This window comes from Myxocyprinus asiaticus, chromosome 33 (assembly GCF_019703515.2).
Source record: "Myxocyprinus asiaticus isolate MX2 ecotype Aquarium Trade chromosome 33, UBuf_Myxa_2, whole genome shotgun sequence".
Classification (NCBI taxonomy): domain Eukaryota; kingdom Metazoa; phylum Chordata; class Actinopteri; order Cypriniformes; family Catostomidae; genus Myxocyprinus; species Myxocyprinus asiaticus.
Genome location: NC_059376.1, coordinates 15,229,695 through 15,242,466, shown reverse-complemented (window position 1 = coordinate 15,242,466; position 12,772 = coordinate 15,229,695). Strand labels below are relative to the sequence as shown.

The window sequence follows — 12,772 nt, the reverse complement described above, 5'->3', positions numbered from 1 at the left end:
ACGTGAACATGACAAAATTTTTGCAATTCAAAATGTACGTGCTATACAACATGTTTGGCTGCAGGTTTCCAGTGAAAAGTCCAGCTGGGGGCGCCAAAAGCGAGTAAAATGGTGTCGTATTCAGACGAGGTTTTAAGTTGAATTTTAGATGGATGTTTTTAAAACACTACCTAACATAAAACTTTTGCCTGAAGCTAACCAATAGTGTTTTAAAATATAAATAACACATTTAAAAAATACATCCTTACCAAACCAATGCCTAAACCTAACCATTAGTGTTTTAAAATATAAATGAGATGTTAAAAAAAGACATCCTTACCTTATCAATGCCTAAATCTAACCATTAGTGTTTTAAAATGCAGAAGCAAAATTAAAAAAAATAATTTCTGAACCAACCACATAATTTTATGCCGCTTTTTATGAGTTCATGACTAGACTTGAATTGTGGTCCTCCGACTCCAAGTCCAACGCCCTATCAGGTGAGCTACCGCACAAGCTAATCATGTCAGAATAAGTGTATTTATGTAGGTGGATCTGTAATACAAGCATTAAAATGTATCGTTTTTTTAAAAGTAAAAGTGTGTCAATATCATAAAATAGCAGGGTCTGAGTAATAGAGAGAAAAATAAGTATTTGTAAAGTCATAATCAGTCATTAAAGTCATGATTTGAGTGAAAGTGAATAAAACACACAGTTGTTGTAGCGCATCTAGTGTTTATTTCACCTGGAAACTGCGGGAAATTGTGCCTGAAGACACGTATAACAAGTTTTGCAAAAATGTACATAGAGTCATGTTTTCACTATGAGACCAGGTTGGACTCAAAAGTTGACTTGATTCCTATGCACAGCTCACAGAAAACTATACGAGCATTGACTGTCATGAAAGCGGCAAAGTTTAAGATGGCTTTAATGCAGAATTTACAGAGAACCAAAGTAAAACTAGTACCTTTTTAGCACGCCTTTTATGCAGCACTTCATCTTTACACAGAATGCGAGTTGTATGGAGTTCAAACTACCTAATTAATAAACAGGGCTTCCTTTTAACCATCTCTTCATGCCTTATTATAAGTGGGATTCTTAAAGAAAATTTGCTAGCCAGACAGGAGTTCTTTACATGTCAAAGGGGGGATGTTAATTGTTAAACAATAAAGACTTGTTCAATGACTCGAGTTAAGTTTCAGTAAGGTTCTCACAAAAACTTTGATAGAAACATTTCCATTCTTTTGTCTCGCCATCATCTCTTTGCTTTCACCTGTATTCCTTGGCAGGTGCTCCTTTGAATATGACAAAAGGTAAGAAAGGTGTATTCACTGAACATATCCCCATCTCTTCCCTGAAACTCTTGCCCTTGATTAAAACACTGACATTTCTGTAAGTGGCATATCCTGATTCTAGACCAGGAAGTGAGGGTCATGTCTTCAGGCCACGTGGTTTTTTGCATGTTTTTAAACTGCCCTCAGATCAGACAGGCAGCACATTCAGGCTCACCTCTTTGAAAAAAGAAAAAGGGAGAAGCTCCCTTGGAGGGCAGAGAAAAGATTTGAAAGAATTCCTTTTACCAACACCGTGAGCCAAAACGAGACTGGTGACACATCCAGTCCCACAGATAAAATAAAAAAACGAGGGAAAATGTCTCTGAAAGCACTTATCAAAGCCTGCATCACAAGTTGCCTGAAAAGTAATAAAAGTTCTGGGAAGCAGAGCCAAAGGAAGTTTGTTATAAAGGGCACATTTACAAAAAACACATAACATCTTGTGCAACCACTTTTTCATTCAAAGAAGAGGAAAAATCACCTTATAGATAGCACTTGTGTTCCCAGATGAAACAGATTGAGAAGATCCAAACTAGTGGAAGGTAACACCATGGGGGGAATTCACCACGAATGAATTACACCCTCTATTAGCATTGTTTATTTGCACACACAGTTTTTGTTGTTTTAGCACACGGTTCACAAAGGGAATTATGTAAATCAGATAATGGCACGAACATGCCAGAAAAATCTCTGTTGTATGAAATTTGTGCAGCAGACTACTGCAATCTGGCATACTTCACTGGGACTTCATAGCACTCAACCGCTGTGATCCAGGCACCTCAATCTGCGATTTAAAATTCAGTCAAGTATATTTTGTGCATTTAGCGCAAAAACACCACATGTGGATGTACTGTATGTCCCGTCTTCTCTATTTTATCATCATTCTTTGAATTACTTGTGCCATGTTCACTAGAAAATGTACACAAACACCTCTTTTAAATAAAACCTGCTTTCCACTAGTGGTAATTGTCAACTCATAAGTAACATTTATTGCACCTGGCAAATAAAGTTTAGCTTTGTGAACAAGGCACAGTCTCACAGTAAGCCTAATTTACATGGAAAGGAGGCGTGTTTTCCTTATAAACACCGACAATGACTTATTTGAAATATTCATGGCACAGGGCTATTTCAGAACATTAAGTGCCAGGTTAAACTGGATTCCGGATGGTTAGTGAATAAGTGAACGCAGATCCCCCAAGTTCAACACGTCTCTGTGAGCTTTTCTTTTATCTGTCTTTTGCCATTAGCACGCTAAATTCAGCGACGCATTAGCATAGATGTGCGGCGGGTTGCAGAATTACAGCTGCTAGCCTCCAGGGACAACGGAAGCTCTCTGCTGTCTCTGTGCTGATAAATGATCATCCCTAAATCAGTGGTGTTGTGCGAGCAGTAGCTGCTAGCTCTGTGGGCCGATGGCCTCCAGCTTTAAAGAGGCTTCATCAAGTTTTGTTGGATTTTAAAAGTAAGACAGCATGCCCAACTCATTTCTACATGCCACCTGAGAGGTAAGTTTGATTTGCTAAACATTCTTCTGGGAGAATAATCAAATCTGTGTAAACAGGTAAGAGAAGCAGTGTTACAGAGCTGAATGCTGTGTAATCAGGCCCTCCAGCTAGTGATTAATACCTGGTCGTCTGATCCCACATGTATATGCATTTGCAGGCATGCCACAGGCTTGGATTATTTTTGAGTGTACATATACTTTAAAAGTTCTCGGCACGACAGTGCACAATTCTCGCTCTCTCTACAGGTTCCTGCAGTGTACACCACATGGAAACAGGGAGAGAGAACAGCAATGGAGTAACCAATAGAGATAAAGCACAACATTACGCTGGTGGTCGGAAAATAAATATGAACTACTAGAAACCAATCCTATCCAACTCCTGTTGTTCAGAATCAGACACTATCAGATACTGTACCTGGACGTCTAATTCATGCCTTTTTCACTTTTCTTCTTGACCAAGATGAGGAGAGGAAATAGATGTAAAGAATAGGATTATTATGGAGCCGTGGCCTAGCGTTCAGCACATATGCTCTGAAATATTGAGCTGTGGTGGTCACGCTGGCAATGAAGTTTCAAGTCCAACATTTGCTATATTCCGATACCCTTCCTCCTTTTTCACTTAGATAAGGAGGTAAGAAAATACAGAAGATAGCAAGAATAGGATTATGTTCGAGCTGTAGCCAAGTGGACATGCTCTGACATATTGAGCTCATGCAGTTCATGTGGGATTTACAAGTTCTAGTCTGGCTCGCGTTACATCCTGATCCTATTGTCCCCTCTTCTTCCCATCATTTTCTATCCTCCCTCTGCTATCTTACACAATAAAAGTGGCAAATGGAAAAAAAGAATAGGAATGTATGATATAATTCATATTAAAGGCCCACTAATATCCCAATGATGCTTGCCAAACAAATCAAGCAAGGAGGGACAGATTTACATATATGCACATTCTCTCTCTGCTGCCACTGGCAGAAATCCCTCACACCTGTCTGGGTCTGCTGTATTAATGGGCACTAAGCAGTTTGTGTGTAAACTGTTCATTACCTCTGATACACACAATAGGTGGGAGTACATCTGGACCATTGAACTGCCACTGTGATGAAATCACATTAATCTACTGTCACTTTTGTCGCCTAAGCAGCGACAGATTTACAAACCGATTATGACACGGCCATCTGTTAGCATGCACTTAAAAATAAGACCAATATGGGTACCTTTTTCTAATAACTTCATGTACTGTTTTTAAAAGTCATCACAAAAAAAAAAAATTTGGTGTGCCAAGACAACATAAAATGGCTTTTGTAACGCATTGTAGTGCAAAGTATTTCTGAGTAAAAAATAAGTAAGCAGGAAATAATGCAGAGCGGTACTTGATTTTATCCCTCAGGATTGGATTGGATTGGATCATGAAAAGTGGGAGGGGATTAAACATGTTAGGCTACAATATTATGACTTGATATTATTTGTCTCTGCCAGTTTGGCCTTGGTTACGTCAACTGAGAAGTTGTTCCTGAGATCGTTACATTTTGATGCAAGGTTATGATTAAAAAATAAATTCTACAGAATAATTGATGAATCATGCACAATAAGATATTTATATAAAGTAAATAGTGAAAATCAAAATGTTCGCTAAGAATGATTAAAAAAATAATAATATTCATGTCTAAAATAAGCTGTCAAATTCCAAATGACAGATGACTTATTTAGTACTAATATATCCTATGCCCCATCAGATAGTCCTTTCAAATACGACTGTCACAGTGTATGGCACAATAAATATTGTGTGCACCTTTGCTAAAGCACATTGAAGATGGCCTTCTAAGAAAATGGAAGCTGAGTTTCTTAACATAAATGCAAAAATGAAAATCAATAGGACATTGGTAGTTCAAGGCAACAATATTTAAACAACAATGCCGCAATGTTTGTATCTGTGTTTGGGTGCTGAAATCTCTTCTGTCTGATTCCTGTTAGTCATCAATTATTCAGTGGACCAACAAAACACTACACCTTTTTATTTGGAAGGGTACACAAAAACAAACGCATCCACACACACACACATTTACACAAACAGTGGCTAAATGGGCACTCACCTCTTGAAATTAGTTATTGATGACTGCGCTCAAGCCTTCATACGTGCACACGCACATCTAACACAAACATCGTCCATCAAGTACATGTGCTCACCTCATAATGTCATAGAGCTTGAAATGTGTGATCCTCAGCATAATTACAATAATCACATGTAAACAGAATGCTGATCAGAACCATCTTTCATCATTGATTTCTTTCATCAAGATGGAACATAACACTGATTGATTTAGGGATATTTACAAATACAAATAATAATTTGTGGTTGTTATGGTTTTACTACAAATACAATGGTATTTAGGTGCACGGCCAGCGCAGAGTCGACTGATCAGCGGGAGAGCAAGATAAAGGGGAGCCAGAGATGCCAGTTCGAGAGAGAGAGAGAGAGAGAGAGAGAGAGAGAGAGAGAGAGAGAGAGACGTGGCTGCTGCTGTGTGTCTTATGTTTTATGTTGTTTTAAGTTGAGTTTGTCATTAAAGTTTACATTGACTGTTCTGCCGGTTCCCGCCTCCTCCTTGCCCATCTTTACCTGTTACAGTGAGCTACATCTCTTTCATCCCAGATCTTTCTGGTGTGCAGTGCTATTCACATGGCTGGTTCAAACTCTTGAAGGCACAAACTTGTTCGCACACAACTCTTACCGAAGTCTTTATGTGAGGACATCCAGCCGATGGCTTTGAGGGAGACGACAGCCAGAAGTCCAGATCCCACAAAGGAGCCAATGCCAGAAAAAAAGAAGAACAGGCCCATTATAGCGCTCTGCATGGACCGTGGAGCTGCGGAGTAGGCAAATTCCAGACCTACAAGCACAAGAAGATGCAGAAATCAATGATCAAAGTCCCAAGTTTGCAAAGAATATATGATTAGAGCCTCAAAGCCATCCAAGGCACTCTACACTATGCACAAGAACACCCAGAATAAGAGCAGAAAGCATGGTCATGCGGAAAAGGCCAGATCATGGCTGAACAATGACATGTTCCACAGCAGTTTCATTTGTAAGAGGCTTGCTGCTTGCAGATCCATGGTGCATACTTTCCATTACCCCTGAACTCTCACACAAATATTTTTGCATTTCTAGATTTTCACATAATTTATTCATCTTCATGTTGTTTGAAAGCCATATGACTTTCTTATATGGGACACAAAAGGAGGTCACTTTCCCTTCACTTTCATTGTATGTAAAAAGGTGCAATGAAAGATTTTTTTTTGTGAAAACTGATACAATGAAAGTGAATGGTGAATTTGCTATGTTCCATGGAGGAAGGAAAGTCATATGGGGTTTAAAAAAAAAAAAAAAAACATAAGGGTGAGTAAATAATTATATCATTTTCATGTTTGCTTGAACTATCCCTTTAAGTCTTTATTTAATATGTTTATCAAGCAGGTTTCCAAAAATGCAGGTCATTTCAGGTTTTACTATGCTTGTGGAGACCAAAACAAAAAACAAAAAAAACACACAAACTCTACAAATCAGACAACAAAACATCAGCTAAAAAGTGGGACTAATTGACTACAATGTGTCTGGTAGTAAGTAGGTGAATGTGTGCATGCGTGCGTGCGTGCGTGCGTGTGTACACCCGTAGCACTAAGCTGAAGGTCTGGCAGCAGAGCAGAGTGACTCAAAACACCTACTCAACTGCCAAAATCAGCACTCATTCCTAAATATTTACTGAGAGAGAGAGACATGAAAAAGAAAGGAGTGAAAGTGAAGGGGCTGAGGAGAAAAAAATAAAAGATGAAGTAGTAGTTCAGGAGAGATAGAGGAGGTAGAAAGGACGTAGAAGAAGAGGAAGAGAAGATCAAATCGCTTTCTTTGACCTGGAGTGCTGGCTGCCTGCTGGCTGACATTGATAATTTCATGGCACCTCAAACTTGTCATTTCTAAAATTATGGCTTGTGGGCACAACTGTCAGACTCGTTTACTGAGCCCAGTAAGGCCATGTATCTTCTTGCTTCTAGATGGATAGAGATAGAAAGAAAGAGAGAGAGACGAGAGAGAGAGAGAGAGAGAGAGAGAGAGAGAGAGAGAGAGAGAGAGAGAGAGAGAGAGAGAGAGTGTGTGAGTGCAAGGGTAAATCAGCAAGAAAGTACAGGGAGGGATCCTGCAAAAGGAGCACATGGGAGATAGTCTAATCCCATACCGCAATCCCACACTAACGCCCTCACTACATCCTGCTCGAAACTACTGTTGGTTAAGTAATTAATTACTAACTACTAATTACATCATCTACAGAGTAATTAGATTACTGTACTAATTACTCTGTCTGAAAAGTAACTATTACTTATTACTAATTATTTTCTATAACCCTTATCAAGCTAGACCAGATGAAACATACAAGGATAGACATGAAACTGTTCTTTTAATTCTTTCAAATAAATCATATAAAATCAAATAAATTATTCATGAACTGAACAAAGAATTTAAGGGGGTTGCATTCAATTAGAAAACATATATTTTAACATTAGACGTTAAATTTCGATTTTAAATTCACTATGGTTTTATATAGAATTGTTTTATAGTCTATACAGTATTTAACACAATTACATCAGAAGTAACTGTAATTAAATTACTGAAATTGAGTAATCCCTTTACATTTTACAATGAAAAATCAATTTAATTACAGTAATTAATTACTTAATGCATTACACCCAACACTGCTCGAAACTAACACACACCATTAGGAGATGTGGAGGCAGGAGTGAAGAATGTGAGGGTCGGAGATAAAAAGTGAAGTAAAAGAGAGATGGCTGTGTGGTTGCTTTATTCCAGTGTTTATAACTGTCTGCAGGCACAGGTGACCTTTTCTAAGTGCTGTTTGTGTCAGGGAGACTGTCTGGATCTTTACATGACAGTGCTATGAATTTTGAGAAACACTGGGGTTAAGAAATGCTACTGATACAACAATAACAATTAAAAATCAATAGAGAATAAAATATTTGTTAAGCTCTTGAAAAAAAAAAAAAATAACTTAAAAAACCAAACAAACAAAAAACAATTTGATACACTTTTAGTTATGTTGGTTTGACAAAGCCAACATACTGTTATTCTACAAACTAGGTTTAGGGTTTCATCAAAATCCCTAATCCGAGATCAAAATTTATGACTCCACAGTACTCCTCCTACAGCTTTCAATGTACATCCACCACACTCGGTACAGACCTTCAAAGGATAGTTCACCCCAAAATGAAAATTGTCTCATCATTTACTCACCCTCATGCCATCCCAGATGAGTATAACTTTCTTCTGCTGAACACAAATGAAGATTTTTAGAAGAATATCTCAGCTTTGTAGGTCCACTGAATGCAAGTGAATGGTGGCTAGATCTTTGAAGCTGCAAAAAGCACATAAAGGCAGCATAAAAGTAATCCATACGACTCCAGTGGTTAAATCCATGTCTTCAGATGCAATATTATAAGTGTGGGTGAGAAACAGATCATCATTTAAGTCCTTTTTCACTACAAATTCCCCTCCCTGCCCAATAGGTAGCGATATGCATGAAGAATGCGAATCGCCAAAAATAAAAGAAGAATGTGGACATGAACATTTATAGTAAATGGACATTTATAGTAAAAAAACTCACCTACACTTCTATCGCTTCTGAAGATATGGATTAAACCACTGGAGTCAAATGGATTACTTTTATGCTGCATTTATATGTTTTTTGGACCTTCAAAGTTTTGGTCACCATTCACTTGCATTGACTTACAGAGCTGAGGTATTCTTTTAAAAATCTTTGTTTTCTGCAGAAGAAAGTCATACACATCTTGGATGGCATGAGGGTGAGTAAATGATGAGGGAATTTTCATTTTTGGGTGAACTATTCCTTTCAGACTGATCTAACTTTTTGTGCTACATCTTTTCAAACTGATTGTAATAACAGTTTTCCCATAATGGATGTTCAAACCAGCCAAAATTCCCATTGGCTTCAATTCAACATTTCTAAGTGCAGTAATTCTTAGAGCTATCGAGCTACTTCAAACAAACTGGCACAGACCTTCACTGTTCAGACTTATCAGGCTGTATTTATTTTTTTTAACTGACCCAGCTCACGGTTTTCCTGTAGTGGACGATCATTTATGCACAAAAATCTGTCTGTCTGTCTGTCTGTCTGATTTTCTGTCTGACGGCGAGGCCTGGATACCTTCAAAACTTTTGAAAACTTTAGGACAAGGCTTTGTTAGGAAAATGTAAACGTTTTTCTTTACCTATCTAGTTAGATATTGATGAGTTTGAATTTAAAGGCCCTTTCACATGACTTGCATCACATTCCCCAATGCAAGTTTTTTTTAATATGCATATCCCATTTTTCATTATATTTTTGCCAAAAATAACTATATTGTGATATATACCGTTACTTTTATATAATAAGTCTCCTTCCGTTATGCATGATTTTGGTCTTACCACCCACTGCTTAGGTCAAGCGATGTAATTAGGCACTCAAAGTTTAAACTCAAGCTTTGACCTAATTTGCCGCTGACCTTTTGACAGGAAGCAAATGATTACTAGACAATTTTCATGATGTATTGTTACATTGGTTACAACTGTTTTCTGTATGAACTCTAAATACATGTTACCTCTTTTGATTCATTATACAATTTTTACAGCTACTACCCATTATCCTGCCAACTAGAAACCTCATAAAATTTCCATGATGCTATCTGCCCCGCTTTTCATGTGGAGGTCAAAGCGGAGCATGATGCTTGTGTTGAGATGTGTGCACTGAAGCTCTGATGTGCGTCATGTGAAAATAAGGGTTAAGTGAGGAGGGGAACTTAACATTATTCTACAATCTGTCTCAAATGTTATGACTAACAAGAGCCTAATGACATGGCCATCCACAATATCACACAAAAATCATAAATAAAAAATAAAACCTGACCTTTTCTAGCTTCAGAGCTGAATTATTTAAAAGCCAAGAGAACAACTTTAACTTTGAATATTCTGGTTTCACTTTTCCTCTTGCAGAGTCAAGCAGTGGCCAATTTTTCTGTGCTGGAAAACAACATTAGCCTTTAATATTTTTTGGAGAGAGCGATATATAATTAAAATCCCCACTGGAAAATAAACCTCAGTCAGGTTTTAGGTCCGTCCACTCTACCAGAGTCCACACATATTTCATCTCCACAGGTGGTGTGTGTGCACACAAGTGTGTGTCTACAAAACTGTGAAAAATCAGACTCTCGAATCAACTCTCGGCTTCCACTGTCATCCAACAGCCCACGACAAAATAGAGCTGGCAGTAGACTCCATTAAAAAGGATTTATTCAAACAGAATAGGGCCAGAGGAAGGAACTTTCCAGAGACATTTGTCACAAGTCTTGTCGTCCAATTTCCTAGAGTTTCCCCAGAGGTAGGGACAGAGCACTGAGGCTTTATTTGAAAGATTCCTACATGCTATCGGGCGGCATTTGCATTTCATGGGAGGGTTGGGACACTAGAGACCTGGGGTGAGATGGAGAGAGTTTGGAGACTTGACTATGAAAGTGTGTCAGCATACTGCCGTACAGGCATGAGGTTATCCAAGACAAACCTTTGTTAGTTGCTGTTGCAGTCACATTAAATCTTACTCTGATTGCCCAAAGGACATAAAGAGCTGTTTTCCCTCTAAAAGCTACTGCTAAGGCATTTCACTTCGTAACTGGCGGATAAATGTCCTGCGGCTGAGCTTCTGGAAAATATTCCGTGTTAGCATGTAAGTGTCCCTCTCAGAGCAGAACTGATAAAAGTTTTAAGACGCATTCTCAAGATTTTGATGACAAAATTGTATGCAAAACTATAGCAAGCTATTTCTCCATTAGATGAACGTTGCAGTGTGTAGAATTTGGCTATTATTAGTAGTCTCACAGTCTGTTTACTAGCTATAGGATGCATATTGCACACAAAACTGGAAAACACTTTCTCAATCTAGTCAGTGCGAATCTGATTGGCTGTTTTGAAGTATATTCCTTGAGGAAGGGCACAGTTTTGTTTTTTGTTTTTTTCAGTCTGTCTGAAAAAGTTGTGTTAACTAGGTACTGGGTTGATACAACAGGCACCAAAATCATCACTTGTCAATGTTTGCCAGATTAGTAACATAAAACTTTGAAAGATATTTAGATCTTTGTTTGAGGCATTTACTAGCAAATTAACTAAACCCATGAGTAGAACTGTTTTCTGCTTTGGTTTCTTAATTATATCTGTAAAATAGTCTGTGCTAATTTATTATACTTCATTGCATTTAGCCATGCTCTTTTGTGAATTAATTTTTACTACATCATCCTTTTACTGTGATATATTATCAGATAACACCCACCCAAAACATCATGTAAAACCAATACAAACTGACAGCTTTACAGGTCAGTCAGAAAGCTAATCCTGTCAAAAACAGGCAGTTCTTGGCCAGAATAAGCTGCAGAAAGAACCAGACTTTCTGCCGCAAAATAGACCATTTGCCACAGGACTAGGTTATTGGTGAAGCACTGTCACACTGACTGCTAGCTATCTTCCAAATCATTTATGTTCCGAAGTAAAATGGCTTATGCAAGAAATTGAAAAAGAAATATGGAATAGAAAATGTATCTTCATTTCACTGGGCGACATTCAGTGTCTTTAATCATAATATTTTTGAAGACATCTTCGCACAACTCCAATTTCTCCAATATCATTTCACAGCTGGCTGTGATCAAGCGACGGGCAGCCTCTTGTATTGATTCTTATAGCTTGATGGCTCTCTTCAGGTTTAAAAAGTGCCTGTGCAGATAACGCCTTATGGGCTTTTCACAATACTCGAACTCCTGGAGACGTGATGGAGGAGCAAAAGATTACACTTAGCCTTCCCCATCTCCTCATTCTGCTGGAAATTCAATCAGGAGCCGCAACATCCACCGTGGACATATTATTGCACCGGCACTGAGCCTTTTTTCTTTCAATTTTTTGGGTCCGCAGGTAAAAAATTAAATGAAGATGTTAACTGTTAGGGACAGCCACTATCCCCACAAGAAAGTGCAAAAAATGCAAAGGGAAAAGGATTTAGCTTGTTTCTTTTGGAGCGGGCTGCTGTGTTAACAAAAAGAGGGTAAAAGTGTTATCTAGTTGGTGTGCCATCGTGTCATTAAGATGAGGTGCTCTGTCAGAACTTAAACTTTTTTTTTAGTAAGGGGCAATATTTTTCACATGGAACTGATTTCAGGTGTTTTTTTTTTTTTACCTTTTAGCCTCCTCTAGCCCTCATTTAGATAGCTTCTTCTCTTGCTGGCTCAAGTCTTTGGTCTTCTTATAAAAAACCTTAAATGTTCTTGCAGGATTGGGTCCAGATTGAAAAAAACAATCCTGTTGAAGGACCGGATTGTGGGGGTAGAGGAGTAGTCAGTGTTCACTACAATTCAGTATGATGGGAGAGTGTTTTTCCCTGTCTTTGCCAAATGCTACTTATTAGTCTTGCTGGTTCATAATGGCTAAGAGGAGGTACACTGCAGCCTTTGACTTAATCTGTGTGTCAAATGGCTGTGAAATTACCTGTGTGCTGTGTGTCTAAGAGGAAAACAGGCATATTTGAACATGACCTTGGTAGAGAAGCTGGTCGGTCAGAAATGAACACAGTTGTGTGCTTGGGGGACAAACAGCACAAATAAACTAGAATTTCTAATAGATATGGGTCAGGATGGTTGACTTGTCAACTAGTCATCCACCATCATGACTAGTTTATCTAGTTTTGTCAAAAAAAATTTGTTTTAACGTTAATATTTTTATCAGCTGTGCCTTACAAGGGCTGAATTTAGAGATGCAACTTTCCTGAGCGGGCTGATAGCGCCTCCATTTTAAGTATAGCTGCTACAGCCATCAAAGTAGAGCTTGTACAATAAATTCAGTCTTCAACAATATTTTTTA

General features: G+C 38.2%; 1 protein-coding gene across 3 annotated transcripts in view; it reads right to left on the bottom strand.

Annotated features, from left to right (window-relative positions):
- Positions 1 to 12,772, bottom strand: part of LOC127424539 (solute carrier family 15 member 4-like) — a 107,338-nt gene that overhangs the window by 58,214 nt on the left and 36,352 nt on the right. For all 3 annotated transcript variants that reach the window (XM_051669871.1, XM_051669870.1, XM_051669872.1), the window contains one exon: positions 5,547 to 5,705. In XM_051669871.1, coding sequence (XP_051525831.1) covers positions 5,547 to 5,705 — 159 coding nt within the window. The remainder of the gene's footprint in view (positions 1 to 5,546; positions 5,706 to 12,772) is intronic.